At 37.9% G+C, this 17,752-nt stretch overlaps 3 protein-coding genes and 1 pseudogene across 5 annotated transcripts; 2 read left to right on the plus strand and 2 right to left on the minus strand.

The window, feature by feature from the left end:
• The first annotated feature begins 1,278 nt into the window (after positions 1 to 1,278).
• LOC113309738 (F-box/kelch-repeat protein At3g06240-like) lies at positions 1,279 to 3,116 on the plus strand. The gene has a single exon (XM_026558249.1). It carries the CDS (start codon positions 1,358 to 1,360, stop codon positions 2,591 to 2,593), a length of 1,236 nt encoding a protein of 411 aa, XP_026414034.1. The 5' UTR covers positions 1,279 to 1,357; the 3' UTR covers positions 2,594 to 3,116.
• A 3,100-nt stretch (positions 3,117 to 6,216) lies between these two features.
• On the plus strand, positions 6,217 to 8,800 carry LOC113309740. Its single transcript, XM_026558250.1, has 7 exons — positions 6,217 to 6,585; positions 6,692 to 6,768; positions 6,904 to 7,038; positions 7,415 to 7,469; positions 7,553 to 7,640; positions 8,109 to 8,207; positions 8,342 to 8,800. Exons 1-7 carry the CDS (start codon positions 6,263 to 6,265, stop codon positions 8,477 to 8,479), a joined length of 915 nt encoding a protein of 304 aa, XP_026414035.1. The 5' UTR covers positions 6,217 to 6,262; the 3' UTR covers positions 8,480 to 8,800.
• Positions 8,801 to 8,891: 91 nt separating this feature from the next.
• On the minus strand, positions 8,892 to 13,784 carry LOC113309737 (annotated as a pseudogene).
• A 154-nt stretch (positions 13,785 to 13,938) lies between these two features.
• On the minus strand, positions 13,939 to 16,193 carry LOC113309741 (zinc finger A20 and AN1 domain-containing stress-associated protein 9-like). 3 transcript variants are annotated; one of them, XM_026558252.1, is made up of 3 exons: positions 15,889 to 16,005; positions 15,684 to 15,751; positions 13,939 to 15,017 (listed from the first exon to the last, which is right to left on the minus strand). In XM_026558252.1, exon 3 carries the CDS (start codon positions 14,816 to 14,818, stop codon positions 14,300 to 14,302), a length of 519 nt encoding a protein of 172 aa, XP_026414037.1. In that variant the 5' UTR covers positions 14,819 to 15,017; positions 15,684 to 15,751; positions 15,889 to 16,005; the 3' UTR covers positions 13,939 to 14,299. The 3 variants fall into 3 exon arrangements, with proteins under 3 accessions (XP_026414037.1, XP_026414038.1, XP_026414036.1); XM_026558253.1 differs by having other exon boundaries at positions 15,684 to 15,746; positions 15,889 to 15,999; XM_026558251.1 differs by lacking the exon at positions 15,684 to 15,751 and having other exon boundaries at positions 15,889 to 16,193.
• Positions 16,194 to 17,752: the final 1,559 nt, after the last annotated feature.

Genomic DNA, 17,752 nt, shown 5'->3' on the forward strand with positions numbered 1-17,752 from the left:
ACTAGACACATATTGATCTTATTTTGGTAGGAAAAATATATAAATGCATTTCTAGAGAAACAATTGAATTTTAGGAAGGAGCTGAGTTTTCCACAAAGCCTTAAAAATAGGATTATGAGGGGGATTAACAGCGCCATTTGTATTAACACTTGTTAAAACCCTATAATAAGACTTCACAGTGACTTGTCATTGTGAGAAGAGGACCAAATCAATCTATCCTCACCAAACTGAGGTATTCTTATACGTTTGATTCTATCGACATTTTCCTTAGTGTAAAAATCATAAAGCAATGGTACCTTCCATTGCTTTGTTTCGTGATCTATGAAGTCAGCTACGACAAGATTTGGATTAGGGTGTTGAGTACACAGGGGAAAAGTAACATCTGGAATCTAGTTATCCTCAAAATCTCTAATACTCCTACCATGTTTTACCTCCCAAAAAGAGTTATGTTTCACAATATTTAAGCCTTTACAAATCCCTTTCCAAACCCAAGAAGAATCCTGATTTTTCTTGTAATGCAAAGGATGAGTATTTCTGAAATACTTACATTTTAGAATTCTAAACCATAACTCATCAAACCCATGGATTAATCTCCAATCAATTTAGATAGTAAAGCTAGATTAAATTTTTTGAGGTCAAGAAATCTGAGGCCACCTACATGCTTGTGAGTGCACACACCTTGCCGTTGTTTAGTATAAATTCCTCCTTGATTGTGTTTTCCCCACCAAAAGTCTCCCCGAGACTTCTCCATATGATAGTTAACATCATCTGGAATTTTGAAAGAATTCATTGAACCATAACAGACCTACCAACTTGGTTAAAGTGCTTACCTTTCCATTTAGCAACACTAGTATCAAAGTGATCAACTAAGTAAGCAAAAGACTTTGTTTTATTCCTATTAATTAATTAAGAGGGATAAGCCAAGGTATTTATCATTTAGGTCAATCTTCTTCATATTAAGAGTTCTAATGAGAGAAACACATCTATTTGGTTAAACCTTTTTTTGCTGAAAAAGCATTCAGATTTCTCAAAATTTATCATCTAATCCGAAACAGAACTAAAAACATTAATAGCATCAACTAAATTTTGGACCTCGTAGTGAGTTGCTTTAGTAAACAACAAATAGTCATCAGCGAATAAAAGACGAATAAAAGGTGAAACACGTGACAATGACTGTTGCATCAGTTAACTGATGTAAACCAGGTGTAAGTATAACTTTAACAATTGAGGAGTGCTTATGTAAACCGCGGTCCTGCTTCGATGGGAATGGGAGCATACAAAAAGATTTGCCACTAAATTTGAAATCATCTGTATTCCGTGGAAGAACCGAGGAGTGTCGACTAGAGAATCTGAAATCATGTCCAGCGTTCCAATTCCAGAGGAGATTCTTCATGAAGTCTTATTAAGGTTACCACTCGAATCAGTTTCAAAATTTAGGTGCGTATGCAAACAATGGAACTCTTTACTCTCTAACCCTAGTTTTGTGAAAAACCATTTTGATCTTGCTGTTCAAAACGAAAAACCTAATTTCATTCTTGTAATTGATGTCGAGAATGGTTATAAAATCATCCGTGTAAATCAGGATTCATTATTATCATGTGAACCTGATAGTGATTGTGGATGTGAGCCTGATTCTGAATGTGGATGTGAATGTTGTGATGAGGGTTCTTATCTGAGGTACCCATTCCAACAGTTACAATCACGTGAGGTTACTATTTTGGGTGTTTGTGATGGTTTACTTTGTTTACTTACTGGTGGGATGGATGAAGAAGAAACCCCAGACATCATCTGTTTTTGGAATCCTAAGACTGAAGAATATAAGAAATTACCTAACCCACCAAGTGAATTTTCATGTGGTGTACAGATTGTAGAAAACAATTCAGATTATGGGTTTTATTATGATTGTAGCATTGAGGATTACAAGTTGATAAAAATGGTGGCAATTTCCGGAGAGTCTACTAGGCTTGGAGTTCAAATATACAGTTTAAGGTCAAACTCGTGGAAAAACAGTGAGAAATTCATACCTTACAAATCTTCATCGCTTCAGCGAAGTTCAGGAGTCTTGGTTAACAGAGCTCTTCATTGGTTACTAATCACGCCTAGAAATCGTACTTCTAATATTATAGTTTCTTTTAATACTTGTGATGAAGGATTTGCTGATTTGGCTCTACCGGAAGCCGTGGAAAATAAAGATGTCACGATTGAACTTGGAAAATTAGATGGATGTCTTTGCTTACTTGTCGGATCTCTTGGTGATCGAGCTGATTTATGGGTGATGCAAAAGTATGGGGTCAAACAATCGTGGACTAAAATTTTCACAACTACCAAAGAGTTAATTGTAGATAATAATATCATGAGTAATGCGATGCCGATATGCAGATACAAGAGTGGTGAAATTTTGATGCCAAATTTGGAGGGTTTTGTTTTGTACGACCCAAAATGTGATAAAGCTAAACTCATTACGATTCGTGATATTTGTGGAGCGAGTGAAGTCAATCAAGTTGAAAGTTATATTGAGAGCTTGGTTTCACTCAGCTCGTTTACTTATGTTGGACAGCATGACATTATGGAGGATATTTCACAGGAGAACTAAGTGGAAATCTTCATTTCTCTGAGACTATGTTTCGTGTTCTGTTTTTCTCTTTATTGTGTACTCAACTGGTACTATTGTACTTGTTCTAGGCTGTAATTTGCCTACTAGGTGTTTTTTCTTGCTTTATTATGGATTTTGCCTCTGTCAGGAAAAAGAAAAAAAAAAGACTATGAGAGAGCAAATGGAGTATAAATGATTGCTGGAAAATTAGTTAGTCTTATTTTAGAAGCAAGTTAGAACATAACGTTGTCAGTCTTGTGATGGCCAAGATTGGAGTTAGTTTATTTCTCTTTTGCATCCCTTTAATGTCTCAGTATATTGCAATCTTCTCGCAACTGTAGTTCTGTTTATTTTGTAAACTTTTGTTTATTGTTCAATCTATAAACATTCTTTCTTGCTAAGTTAGAACGTTGTCAGACTTGTACCAGTTCTATATCTAAATTATAGAACTGTAGTTTTTTGTGCTGCTAACTATTTGTAAATGCCATTTATGTGAATCAACGGCATGATCAGATTATAGTCATGCACTCTCTTCCAGGTATGCTAAAATGCCGAACCAATCATAAGCACTCACGAATTGATTTTCTGCAGAGGGACACTAAATTTTGCCTGCAAAGTAATTTTTGCTGGAGGCAACTACCTAAGCTTTTCCCTTGGAGCGTTTAAGGTGAAGTACTGTTTTTTGGATTTCACCTGTGTAATGGCTAATAATCTTTTTTTTTTTAAGCATGATAGGTAATACACATAATTAATCCACTGTAGTGAATGAGTAAGTAAATCAGCAATGTATAGCGCTTGCGGATACAAGCAGTGTAAAGGCACGAGTAAATCAAGTGCAGATAAGCAAATGACATAATATAAAATCACAGACGATCTGTTTAGTAACATGGTTAGTTGAAAGGCTGGTGAAATACCACCAAAAAGGCAGAAAAAGTGGGGATTGAGAGAAGCAGGAGATCAACAGCTTTGTGAACTAGATATGACATGTAAAATGCATTCATCATTCACTGCAGTTAAGGCATTTAATAAAATACCTAGCTAACAGTGGTAAACTGCAACAAAAGACAGAAGAGGCTCCTGAAGTCAGAAGATTCCATCAACAAACTACTGGTGGAACTGCCTGTAGTGAACAAGTGGAGCTGCTACTACTGGTGGAACTACTACTGCAGGTTTCACAGACGCCAGACCAGTGACGAGCGCATACCTATTAGTGCGACCCACTGTTCAACAGGCCGTGCAGTTCGAGGAGAGGACCAACAGTTTTGAACTGAAATCTTCCTTTTGGAGATGGGCAGCATCTCGATTCGAGGGATTACCCTTCGAATATGCTGTCTATTGAATAAATTTCTATGTTTTTCGTTTTGTGCAGGCCCATGAGTCTGAGTAGCAGACTCACTTGAACATAGAAGCGACTGTACACTCCCTAGTTGAAAAGCAGCTATTCAGTCCGCAGCATTACAAGTTCTGCTGTTGGGAAGTGCACGTCGCGAAGCAACTTTAGCTGTGTATGTAGACGTACCTTTAGCAAGTTGTTGCTCTAAGTTTGATAATGGCGAAATACAATCTCGTAGCACGAGGTGGATAGCACTTGGACTAATGATTGTCCAAGATTATCCGTGCTTAACAGAGAATTGATGACTTGGTCAGTCATTTCCTCCTGAAAAAGCTGCAACACTTCCTATAGTTCGATCTGGATGGAAGTGAAATCCGAATGTTTGATGTAACGGGACAAGCCTTGCGGTGCTGACGCATCTTAAAACCTTGGCGCGGTTGTCAATCGGCACGCTGATGCTACCTCTTCCTGATGGATTTCATCACGTGAATCATGATGCAAGGCCAACCCTACCAGCAAGGCAGTGTAGCTGAGGATGCCAACTACGCCTTAGCGAGGATGCTCACGCTCCTCAAATGACACAGAGGCGGCAGAAGACCCATTGATGTGGACGCAGACACGGCAAAAGCAGACACAGGCGCAGTCTCCAAAGATTGCAGACCCATTAAAGCAGACACAGGCGCAGTCTCCAAAGATTATCCGTTGACGCAACTCATCTGAAAAGCTGATTAGTCGCATTTTGACTTGAGCACTTAATGTGTTTAGCAAAATGCTTGGCTAAAAGACTGATATGTATTCTCAAGAGGTGTCAGCTGGCATTGTTCTTGGAGTCAATACATGTCACCTTGTACCACAGTTGCGTATTACCACTTCTACCGCAAAGATGGAGATACTCTCCCCAGCGGTGTGTGATAACTGGTGGCAGCAGACTCAATTACTAATATAAGACCCTGACACCACAGCAATGACAATGGCACGCCCACTGGTACCACCAACAGTTCAGTGCAGTCATTATCTCGAATACAAGACCAACAGCTCAGAAAATACTGCAATCTCCCTTTTGGTGACTAGCAGCAGTTTGTAGAGTAGTCATGAACAGCACCAGTTAAGTCATGGCTCCCCAGTTACTGGTAAGAGCTGAGAAAAGGAATTCACCTCCAAAATTACGCAGCATGAAAGTTCACACAACTTTGTGAATACCATTCAGCAGCCGCAGCCTTGTGAAGATCACAGCTTCTGGAATGCTTAGTGCATTCAGCAGCCGCAGCTCAAAGTTGGCAGCTTTGTGAACTTCAGCAACAACAGCACAGAGAACTATTGATACAGCAGTGCATCAGCAAGTCATGATGCCATGACAGGATCTCTGCTACTCACAGTGCAGTATAGTCCTGGACGCAACGAAGTCGAAACAAGGAGCAATCTACATTAGCGAGGGCAATAGTCTCACCTCACAACCTGATAAAACTCAGATGTAAAAACATCTTCTTGTTGTAATGATACAATTTCCAGTGAAGCTTCCGGTAAGAAATGCAAAAGATAATTAATCGAATCTCACATTGTGGTTGCCGGCCCATTACCATTTGAGACGTGGGATAAGGAGTCGCGTCCACAGTGGGAGAGTAAACCCAAATATTTGGTCTTTTGAACAGACGTAGTGGAACATACTATCGATCAAATTTTGATCAACGACTAAAACCCAGAGTATATTTGATCTGGGACCAAGATTAAACCCAAATATAGTCGAGCGTTGGTATACTTCACGCCCCACCACCAGGCGGACATATAGTGCACGTCCCACATCAGGCGGACGTATATTCCACGCCCCACATCAGGCGTTGGTATAGTCTACGCTCCACATGGGGCGTACGCAAAGTCTACGCCCCATTTTTTTTTTATTATTTTGTATGGGGCGGGCATTATACCCCCGCCCCATTCTTTGTTTTCAAAACCATTTTAGTGGGGCGGGCTTTATACCTCCGCCCCAATCAGACGTTGGTATAGTCTACGCCCCACACCAGGCGAACGTATAATGTACATCTGACCAAATTTAGGATTTCCACCGTAGCGTCACACACCATACTAAACCCAAAATTTGATCTTTTTTTCCCTCTTTGGTCTTTGGTTATACTCGCACCACAGTTGCTCTCAACACCCACCAAATTGTTTTGCACTCAAGCGTGTAAAACGCACATGAAGTGCTCTTATTCCCTATTACCATAAATGACCAAAATATCCATAATAATTCCCAGTAAAATCCTTAAGATATCGTTATCTTCTCAGAAAAATTTATCAAAACACCTCTTCCTTTTAGCTCTGAAAAAAACTTTCAGAGAGAAATGGAGGGAAGCTCTGTTCTAAACTTTCCTTCTTCAAAAACCCATTTCAAAGTTACTTCTCATAAATTATATTCTCCTTTCAAACAGACCCAAGTTGTTAATTTTCATCCTAAACAGTTTAGAAATTCTAATTCTATCTCGAAAACCCATTTCCTTTTATCCTCAACTCGTAGTATTAGTAAATCCATTCTCTCTCCATGTCTTGCTGTTGCAGAACCATTGGAGACTATTACAAATAATAATTCTTCTGCTAAAGATAATTTGCCAAAAATCGATAAAAGTGGAAGGTTTTGTAGTCCCAGAGCTGCTAGAGAACTCGCACTGTAAACCCTTTCTCTATCTGTATCTCTTTCTCTATCTCATTTGAGTAGTTTTCATTTTTTGGGTTTGGGTTTTGATTTTTTTTTTTTGATTTTTTTTTAATGGTAGATCGATAGTGTATGCCTCCTGCTTAGAGGGGTCAGACCCAATTCAACTCTTTGAGAAGCGATTAAATGTTAGAAGAGGTAATGATATTTTCAATTTGTGAGAAATTTTTATCATTTTCTTGGAGTAGATTGCTGTTGTTATTGGTATTATGTTTTTGGGGTTTAGAGCAAGGTTTTTGTTTCTCATAATGTACCTCATTTTATTGCAATCAGAACCAGGTTATGAATTTGACAAGTCATTGTTACTGGAGTACAATCACATGACCTTTGGTGGTCCTCCTGTCTCGACCCAGACAGAAGAAGAAGCTGAGGAGCTGCTGCACAAGAGTGAAAAGGAGTCTGCAATTGGTAATTAGCTTTTAACACTTCTTGGTGATTTTCAACTTAGTTGCATTGGTGACTAGGGGTTATGATTTTGTAGCATTACATAAATCCATATCTGCTTATATTGTAGTTGTTTTGTTGAAGCAACAAATTTGTCGGCACTAGTAATCTAAGAGATTCATGCATCACCCCAAAAACCAAGGGTCCTGACTTTGCTGTAATCAGTCGACCACCAGTTTATAAGAAAAAAAAAGTTGACAAAGCTCAGAAAGAGCTGAAGTGCTGAAGCAACAGTCAGAGCTGAAATCTTTTGTGTCACAACTTTAATTGGTCTGCTTTAGTTTTTTTTTTAGCATCTTTTAGTGGGGATGAATCACATTTTTTATTTTTTGTGTCTCAGAAGCAGAAGTGCTATCAGCTCCACCAAAATTGGTTTACAGCAAACTCATTTTGCGGTAAAGCATCTATTTTCTTCCAATTTTTAAAGAGCATTGTATGGACTATAAGTTGGACTAACTTGATCCATAATCTCATCCAGTTTGACAAAGAAAATGTTGGTTGCTATTGTGGACTCTTGGGAAAAGCATGTTCTTGTTATAGACAAGATAGCACCTCCAAATTGGAAGGTATGTAATAAACAGTTCGTTTATCTTTCCACTTCATAAACCAGGCTATGTGAATTGGCCAAGTTTCTGTCAACGTTTTCTTGCTTATACCTTGTATCTTCTACAACTCTAAAGTCCAGTAATAGTGTACTCCATTTTGAGCTGTTTTGCTTATTACATCTCTATTGTGTAACGATTTACATAATTGTTGTTGAGATTCTCACTCCCATTAAAAAGACACTCGAATTTCGTTTACCTTGTTTGTCTTGTATGCCAAAGCCAAACTTTGCATTAACTGTTCTTGACTTCTATTCCTTCTGAGACAGAAGGTGGAATTTTGAGTAAACAATATTCCATCCTATTGTAAGACTTATACAGTCACATCACCATCCAATAAGATTTTTCGCAGAGAAATCTTGTCAGATCCTCCCTGGTTCTACATTTTGGAGTATCCGTATGGATCACTTATTCTCTGTCTTGCTACTGCAGAATGTGCCTGCAAGCAGGATATTGGAGTTATGCATTCTTCACTTGGCAATGTCGGAAATAACAGTTCTTGGGACACGCCACCAGATCATTATTAATGAAGTCAGTTCTTACCCTCGCCCTTCAAACACTTGAAATATTTCATATATCTTTTAAAAACTTCTGTGGTGTTTTTTTTTATTCCTTCTTTTCTATAGCTATTCTCACTAGTTTTGGGTATTTGGTATTCATTGCAGGCGGTTGATCTTGCAAAACGATTCTGCGACGGAACAGCTCCACGTATAATCAATGGATGCCTAAGAACTTTTGTCAAGAATCACTCTGGAATAACAAACGTAGCGCAACCATTAGAAGCTAGACGCCAAAATAAGTAGTTCTACTTATTATCGTTGTTGGTGTTGATGAGAAAAAAGTTCAAAGCTACTTTTGATACCTGAGGATGTCTGAGTATGGTCCTTGTGAACCTCACAAAGTAGTTTAACTATGAAATGCCTCGTCGACTTGATCAGCCTGAGTTGGTTGTGTAGGAGAGAGACGAGAAGTTAAAACCACGTAAACCAAATTAGATTTTCAAGATGAGGTAGGAAATTTTGTTTTCCACCTTACCATTAGAAATGGTGGGTTTTGTACTAGAAAATGTAGTAAGATTTATGACTTTATGTTTACGTGCAATATAAAAATGCAACAGTTTGGTACCTCTGGGAGTGTTATGTTAACATATCTTATTACTTGGTAATTTTCATTGTTCACATAGTGGCTCATAATTTCCAGGATCTACAAGAATGATAATAAGCTGAAACTAGTTGTTCAGTGAGCTTCGATCATTCACTATGACTCAATATTTTAATCCTTGCAAACTTCTAAAAGTACAAGTCGCATAACAAGTTCACCACTTTCTGTGCTTTTGGTGATTGTAAAAGATGGACACAAGAGGGTGCCAAGTCCTCACTTAGAATTTAATCAAAACTTGATAAGGACAGAGAAACTCTCTTCAGAAACAAGGCCAGCGGTCTATGACTGGGCAAGTCTTCAGCACATACCAGGCCAAAACCCATACCAGGCAAGAACAATTTCACTGTTCCTATAATTCTCAATCCACCGAACTGAAAGTACAATGTCAAGGTACTCATCTCATTAAAGACAAACCCAGTTCAGATTGTCAAAGAACTCATCCTAAAAATGAGTAAATTCTTTTCTGAATTCTGACATCAGGACGATAATAATAAGAAGCTAAAAACTCAAGGTGATATAATCGTCACTACTGTCGTCAGCATTGGTATATGATTTCTGACATTTTTTACTTACATACAGAATCATTTTAATACTTACACCTGAACTAAAGAAGCCTTCTTCTGCTTATTCTCTTCTCAGTTTGAAGAAGTCAACATTGTTATTCCATTTCCGGGTTATATTACCTCAACATATCATTTTAATACTTTACACCTGAACCAAAGAAAGACTTTCGCGTTCTCTTCTCAATTTTAGACCCCCAATAGCTAATCACAGAGAGGTGCAAGAAAAATTTGATTTCCACCTGAACTGATTAGATAAGCACAAGTTCAGGGGTTACCAGTTGATCATACATACAAGAATCGCTACACATTTGCCAATATGCACTCTTCATTCAGTCTGTACCCTTGCCTGTCTGTCAAGCTTGGCTACTTCAATTCCTTGCTACTAAAATGTCGCAAAAAAACCTGGAAATCAAGAGCAGATTGAAACTATCAAATCCACAATGGATGAAGCTTGAAAATCCAAAAATATTGACTACCCTTTTCATTGCAAGGGTCTCATATTTCAGTCACAAACTGAAAAAGGACAACTAGTCCACTGCTCATGTGGCATTGGTCCTTTTTAAAAATATGAAATATGTATCATTTGAATCAAATCAACAATTATAAAAGCTATATATGTCTACAGAATTTATGGAATTGTTAAGTACCTGTTCGCCAGAATTGGTGAAAAAGTATGACATACCCCCCCTTAAGATCTACCTGGCAATGGATTACCAGAAATCTTTACAAGAACAAACTCCATCTTTGAAGTGATGAAATCGGTTTAAATCTCGGACAATTAGAGATCGGTTAGAAACTTTCGACACAAACTTCATCCAATTATGACAGTCTTTACACACACGAAGGTTTTTAAATACACGCAGCGGTGTCAGCGGTGATAAGCTAATGAGACCAAACACAACAGCCAGCTTCTCACTGTGAATGTATACAGTAGTGTCCTTTTGCTCTTGTTCAATATCGTGCAAAAGACTGTATCGATCTTGCACATACCCAATTTCAGAAATCCGCATGTTCAGATCCTTTAAATAGTCATAGATATGATTCGCTGATGGGTGCAGCCGATCACCAACAAAGAATGGATGGAAAGAGTTCTCTACCTCGACCCAGCTACGCCCGGGTTCCTTTTTCACTCCTCTTTCTTTCATCATTTGTCTCATATGATCCCTCAAGTCCCATTTTTTGGCGACTGCATATATATTTGATAGAGAACATAAGTTGCAGAGTCTTCTGGTTCTAACTGTAGCAGCTGATTAGCTGCAAATTCCCCAATATCAAGGTTCTTATGAACTGTACAAGCATTAAGAAGAGTCCTCCAAATCATGGCATCGGGTTCTATGTGCATTTCTTCGATGAACTCTCTTGCACGCTCCACCATCCCTGCCCGTCCAAAACTGTCCACAACACAGGCATAATGTTCAAGTCTTGGAACTATCCCATGTTCTTCACTCATGGATTTCAGGTAATCAAGCCCTCTGTTCACCGAACCCACATGACTACAAGCTGAAAGCAGACCCACAAAAGTAACATTATTAGGCCTTACATTCTTTCGTTTCATTTCCTCAAAGAGATCCAAGGATTCCTTTCCAAATCCATGTTGAGAATATCCCGTGATCATCGCATTGTATGAAACCTCATTTCTTTCTTGCATCTCACAAAATTCACTCCAAGCATTGTCGATGCTACCACACTTGGCATACAATGTGATCAACGCATTCGCAGCCTCGGTGTCCAAATCAAATCCGGTTTTAATCATCTGACCATGCAATTGTGTTCCTTGTTTTATATTTGCTATATTGGCTGAAGCACTAACAGCAGAACAGAACGTAAATAAGTTTGGTCTCACCCCTGACATTCATCTGATTGAATACTTGTAAAGCTTCCTCAGAATGCCCACTTTGTGAAAATCCTGATATTAGCCCATTCCATGAAATTTCATCTTTAACATTGTCAATCATCCGAAAGGCCAAATAAGCATCTAGCATTTTTCCACATCTAGCATAAAGATTGACAAGAGAATTTCCTACGGAAAGGTCCATAGAATAACCAAAAACGTAAGATTGGGCTTGTATTTGTTTCCCTTGATTAAGTGCTTGAATTCCAGCACAGGCACTAAGCGCACTAGAAAACCCAATATTGTCAGATAGAATTCCTTGGATCTGCATCTCTTCAAAAAGTTTAAGAGCTTCAATACATTGCCCATCCTGTGCATATCCTGCAAGCATGGCAGTCCACGAGACAACATCTTTCTCGGGGAGCCTTTCGAGGATTTCTCGTGCAATATCAAGCTTTCCATGTTTGGCGTACATATCAATAAGAACACTACAAACATACACGTTAAGCTCAAAGCCAGTTTTTATGACATGGGTATGGATTTGCTCCCCAAGATCCATAGCCCCCAGAGAAGTACATGTCCTTAATATACTTGGATATGTATACTGATTAGGTCTGTAGCCTTCAATTTGCATTTGAGTAAATATCTCAAGTGACTCTGGTAAATTACCTGATTGGCCATAAGCCGTAAGCATCACATTCCATAAGACAATATTTACTGTTGTTGTAGAATTGAAAAACTCGCGGGCAGTTTGTAGATCGGAGCAGTTAATGTAGAGGTCAAGCAAAGAACCTTCAATGATGATATCAGATAACAGTCCAGCTTTTATTGAGTACGAATGGAGCTGTTGACCCTTGAGAGTTTCCTTAAGAGAAGCACATGCACTCAAGAGGCTTGCAATGGTAACACAGTCTGGCTTCATACCACTTAGCTGCATCTTTTCAAATAACTGAAGCGCTTTTTCACTATGCCCATGTTGAGAAAGCCCAGAAATAAGTGAATTAAATGTGATTTCATCACGAGTATTCATTTCTGTAAAAATACTTTCTGCAGAGAGAAAATTTCCACATCGAGAATACAAGGATAGAAGTGCATTGCAAACATATGTTTCAGAAGAAAGGCCCCACTTGAAAACCAGGGCGTGAAGCTGCTCACCCAACTCAAATAATCCTATTTTAGTCGATGCACTTAAGACACTAGAGAATACATAAGGGGTTGGCACAGTCCTTGATTCCAGCATTTGGCAGAAGACCCGGATAGCCTCTTCTTCATGTCCATTTTTAGAGCAGCCAGAAATCATAGCAACCCATGAAACGCTGTTCCTTAAATGTAGTTCCTCAAAGATTGATCTAGCCGACTTTATCAATCCGTTCTTGAAGTACAAGTCAATCAAAGGGTTACCAACTAATGGATCTGTTGCGAAACCATAGTGAATAGCTTTCGAATGCACCTGCTCAACACACTGAAAAGCAACATTGCCACGACTGCAAGCTTTAAGAATACTTGCAAAAGTAGCATTACTGGGACTTGTATTCTCTGCTATCATATCCCAAAATAAATTGAATACCTAAGAGTACACATTTTTGTCAAGAAACCCAGATATCATACTGTTCCAAGAAGATACATCTCTTATAGCCATTTCATCGAACAATTTCATTGCATCATCCAAATCATCAAAACTCAAGTAAAAATCAATGAGCTTACCGCACAAAATAGATTCCTCACAGAACCCAGATTTCAAAATCCGCCCATGAATCCTTTTGGCATCCGACCCAGAAATCAAACATCCCTCCAAAAGCCAAATATATGTATTACAATCTGCTCGAACTCCACGTTCTTCCATTACATGAAGAAAATCAAATCCATTTTTCTTGCCCATTTCTTGTATTACATTCATACCAGTTTCTCCATTGAAGGAATCACCAATGGCACGACAAATTGCTGAACTACTAAAACAAGCTGAATTCTGTCGGCCAGTATCCGCAACAAACAGCTGCAAAGTAGCGATTATAAGATAGGCAAACCAAAACAGGTAAAAACTATTTCGAAAACAGGGAGTTGAAAGATGATACCTTATGGAGATTTCTGAGAGTTTTGAGAGTAGTTTCTTCAGGAATTTTTCGCGGGAAGTGAGAAATAAGGGACTGAGAGAACAACCCACGAAGCGAAACCGGTGTAAGGGCCATAACTGTAGCGATTTAGATAGCGTTAGTGGTAGCGATGGTAACAGTAGTAGTATAGGATGAATGAGAGAAATGTTACTCTGTTCTTTCATGGCGAAGTAGCATTTTCAAGGGGTTTCCTCCACCACGACGAAGTTCTAAAAAAATAAAAATGAGTTCAACGGATAGTTGAGGGGATTATATTCAGCATCCCTCCTCTCTTCGTATCGGTTGGATACGAGGGAGAGAGGTGATTGCTTATCCACAATCATCCTCTACGTAATGCGGCCATTTTTTTTAAGTCAGGTTACCCAGTCAGCTCTCGCAGTCGGGGACACCAGCTCCGAACTTAACCAGAGATGAGCTATAGTTTTGCAAGTGCTTTGTAGATGCAGCCGCACTGCCACAGTTAAGGATGGGCAAGCTGGAAGATACGTGCGACTACAACTAGTTGTCCACAAATTAATCACAAGCTGCGCTATTCTTCCGTCTTTTACGACTTGGGAATATTTGAAGAAGATTTGAGAACTATTGCATTTCTATCATATCGAAAAGGAAAGCAAAGCACAGATCATTTTATAGCATACGAAGAGCTCCCTAGAAACTGTGGGTTTAATTATTTACATTATACAGAAGATTACATTCCACAACCTACAGATAAGAAACTACAATACAAACTCACAGCATAGACATGAAGTACTTATAGTACTTCAAGCATTTCTTGTCTCTTTTGCTTTCCTTCTTTTCTCCTCTTCTTTTTGTTTTCTTTTCCAGTTTCTGATCTGTGTCCTTGTTTGGATTCAGAAGAAATCTCACGTTGCAAAATGCGAAAAGAGAGCAAAGAAAAGAAAGCAAATATTACCCATTCCTTTCGGAAGAATCATCATTCTTCATATAAAAAAAGCATCAGATCTTTTGGATTTTCTCAGCCTTGACGAGTGGATTTGCTTTGGCTATGGCTTCACGTCCAGAATTTCTGTAATCGAATGAGCACTCGTGCTTCTCCGAGTATCGATGAACAGAACAAAACATACCCCCACATCGACACTTGAAACCTATCAAACCAACGCGTTTCTTACAAGACATGCAACGGTTAGGTTGTTGTTTGACAACCTCTGCAGATGATGGGCCTTGCTCAATCTTCAAATCAGGTTTTTCTTCCACCTTATCAATCCTCTCAAAGACAGGTTCAGATATCAGCAACGAATTGGTCGAAGCAGGCATCTTTTGAGGCAAGGGGATGAGAGGAGATGCTTTCACTTGTTGCTGTTGTTGGTTCATGACAAGATCTCGGTAACATTTGGAGCAGAAGTTATTGGTAGTTGAACTTCCAAAGAAGCCGCAATTGTTTGCACAGAAGGTTCTTCCTTCTGGTGCTTGGCATTCAGTTTCCTCCGTTTCCTTCTTCCAGCTCTCCTGTGCCATGATTCTTGAAAACAGAATACCCTCTTTATAAATAGAAATATTTAAGGAATTGGAGACAATGGTGATGGCAATAGAGATCAAAGTCCAAATCTCTCAGAAACTTCGAGTCTTCAACTACTCCATCTCTATATTCTACCGAGCTTTTTTCTCCTCTACAAATTCATACCGTCCTTATCTTTTCCTTCTTGTAATTGGCTCTCTGCAACAAAAAAAAATAAAAAAATTAGGTGTTAAGAGAGATTGATAATTCTATTGGAAAATCTTCTACAACTTTCCTGGCTTTTGAAAAAAAATGTACACTAAAATAACCACAGATTGGAATGCCATGTGCTCATGCTGAAACCAAAATGATACATACAATGATACAACTAGGACATCCATCATATCATATAAACATTGATGACAAATTTAAGAGCATAATTCAATTCACGTACAAAAAAAACCAACCATCAGAGAAATAGAATTTGGTTTTGATCATCCGAACAAATCATAATCCCTAGTAATCTCACAAAAATTCAATGAAAAAGTCATCAAAAAAAAAACAAACATGGTATTAAGAAAGCTATAGAATTTCCAAAAGTGAAGCTATAGAATCTGAATTTCCAAAAGTGAAAACAATAGCATGATATCACCAAACCTAACTAATTATGCATATGATTAGCACAAAATCCTCAGATTATGCTTCAAAATAAAAAAAAATCTACAAATCAATCAATATGAGAAAATTCCAATCGGCAACTAAATTTAACCAAAAAACAAATGAAATGAAAAGATCTAAAAGAAAATAAAAAACAACAGCACAAAATTGATTAAAAAATGAAATCTGGTTTCAGAAAATCAGATCTACAAATTGAAAGATCCTTACCATACACTAGAAATTATTAGAGCAATATCAATCAGTTATGCAATATACATGCATAAACATAAGCTGATCTACATAAACAACAGATCAAATTCAATAAAATTCCCAGAAAAATAAAAACCATTTCATATTTATAACTCAAAAAAAATGAAAACAAAGCTATGAAATGAATGGAAAAAAAATGAAAAAAAAGTTATGATGAGCTTACCAAGATTAGTAGATGAGAGGAGGAGGAGAATTGATTTAATTAGACGATGAAGTTCCCGATCGATTATAGAGAAAGAGAAAAGAGAGAAAACCAAAGAAAAAAATTCGTTGGAAATGAGGCAAGGGCTAGGATTTTAAGGGACGTGTTTGGGTAACCACCGTTATCTCTACTTTTCTCTCTCCAAGCATCTGACCGTTGCCCGAGTTGGTCAGCTGCCCGTGAACCTAATTATTGGAGGAGCGGAGCGACTTTACATCCTGTGTATCTTGTTTTGTTTCTGCTTTCAGATAACTCCCCTTTTCATTTTTTTTCTCCTTTTTCAGAAATTTTATTTCCACCCATTACTGATTTGTACTATTCTCACACCGTGGCGTGTAATTTTAACGGTGTTCGAATTAGTACTGGGTCGTTAATAATTGATCATGCAATTGCTTGCATAAAAAGAGATTGCATTTGGCATGGCATGAAATGACCACAGTCGGTACTAAAACGGGATGTGCAGGTGAAAGAAGGGACCCACCACGAAGATCTATCCATCTTATCGGTGTTAACGATGGGGAAAGACTAGTTTAGTATATTTGGACACGAGATAGAAGCTTCTTCTTCGATGAGATTGAGATTGAACTTACTTATGGAATTCTCTCTCTCCGTGTCTTTGACACGTTGATGTGTGTCAGCCAGAACTTTGTTTGGTTTGATATTTTGAAAGTTCTTCTTAGGGCTTGAAGTTTTTTTTTTTTTTTTTTTTTTTTTTTTTTTTTTTTTTTTTTTTTTATTTCTTTTCTTTTCTTTTGTTTAAGGTATTTCGTTAAAAATTAAGACTCAAAGTGAGTCGATAACAATAGAAGTAGAGTCATCTACGATAGCTAACAATTTAAAGATATTACAAGAAAAATAAATGATAAAATCACCGAAAGGTGTTGGACACGCATATGTTGCCTCGTTAAAAACCTTGACAAGAAAAACCCATAACCAAAAGGATAAAACCTTGACAAAGGAAAAAAGCACAACGCGATGAGTCCTAAAGAAGATTCTAAACCTAAAATTGCAAAGATAACCAAAACATTTGTAAATCTTCATTAACCTAGGAAGCATTCGTTCTCCATCGGTACCCAATGAGTAGTCTTCTAATACTGGGAGTATGTATGGTTTCACAAACGAGATGTGAAGAATGAGCTTCTTTGCTCGTGATAACACTATCAAAAAGGTTTTCTGAGCCCTTCTATCACGAACAAGTCTGATAAAAGTGTCATGACGGCCTGTACAGGAATGAGATCTCTTCTTAATGATTGAGGATGACGGTATAGCCTTTTCCACAATCGAAGATTTTGTTGATGAGAGATGCATCTTCGGAAAAATGCAGCCATTTAGAACATAGCCAGTATTGATTTCAGCATCATGTTGTTTCACAAGAGCATTCATTTTCCTATTCAAAGAAGAAACACAAAAGTAGATTAAACTACTGAACAATCTAACACAGACACAATACATATTAAAAGGGAAAGCTAATAAACAGAAATTAACCCAAATTGTAACTAACACCAATTGAAAACAAAAGTAACCAAATATTGAACCAAAAACTAATAAAACTGTACAAGATGAGAGTCAATTAAGAAACCTAGTTTACCATCCAGTCTCAGCTGTTACTGTGATAAAGTTGTTGATAACCTCATACTAATAAAAGGAACAATCAGAATATCCCAAAGCGAAAATACCAGAGTCAACTAATAATTTGGTGCTTAATAAAGCTACAAAACTTAATGGGTTCTAAAAAATTCAGAAGCTAGTGAACCTGAATAATATGCATCTTAATAATACAACATGGGGCAACAAATTAACAAATAAAAGGAAGTAAAACAAAGGA

This window comes from Papaver somniferum, chromosome 9 (genome assembly GCF_003573695.1).
Source record: "Papaver somniferum cultivar HN1 chromosome 9, ASM357369v1, whole genome shotgun sequence".
NCBI lineage: Eukaryota > Viridiplantae > Streptophyta > Magnoliopsida > Ranunculales > Papaveraceae > Papaver > Papaver somniferum.

Bases quoted from the DNA above. Each gene is read 5' to 3' on its own strand.
- LOC113309741 (XM_026558251.1), bottom strand. From the start codon at position 14,818: ATGGCACAGGAGAGCTGGAAGAAGGAAACGGAGGAAACTGAATGCCAA.
- LOC113309740 (XM_026558250.1), top strand. From the start codon at position 6,263: ATGGAGGGAAGCTCTGTTCTAAACTTTCCTTCTTCAAAAACCCATTTC. The intron at 6,586-6,691 runs GTAAACCCTTTC...TTTTAATGGTAG, and splicing joins GCTGCTAGAGAACTCGCACT to ATCGATAGTGTATGCCTCCT. The intron at 7,470-7,552 runs GTAAAGCATCTA...AATCTCATCCAG, and splicing joins TACAGCAAACTCATTTTGCG to TTTGACAAAGAAAATGTTGG.
- LOC113309738 (XM_026558249.1), top strand. From the start codon at position 1,358: ATGTCCAGCGTTCCAATTCCAGAGGAGATTCTTCATGAAGTCTTATTA.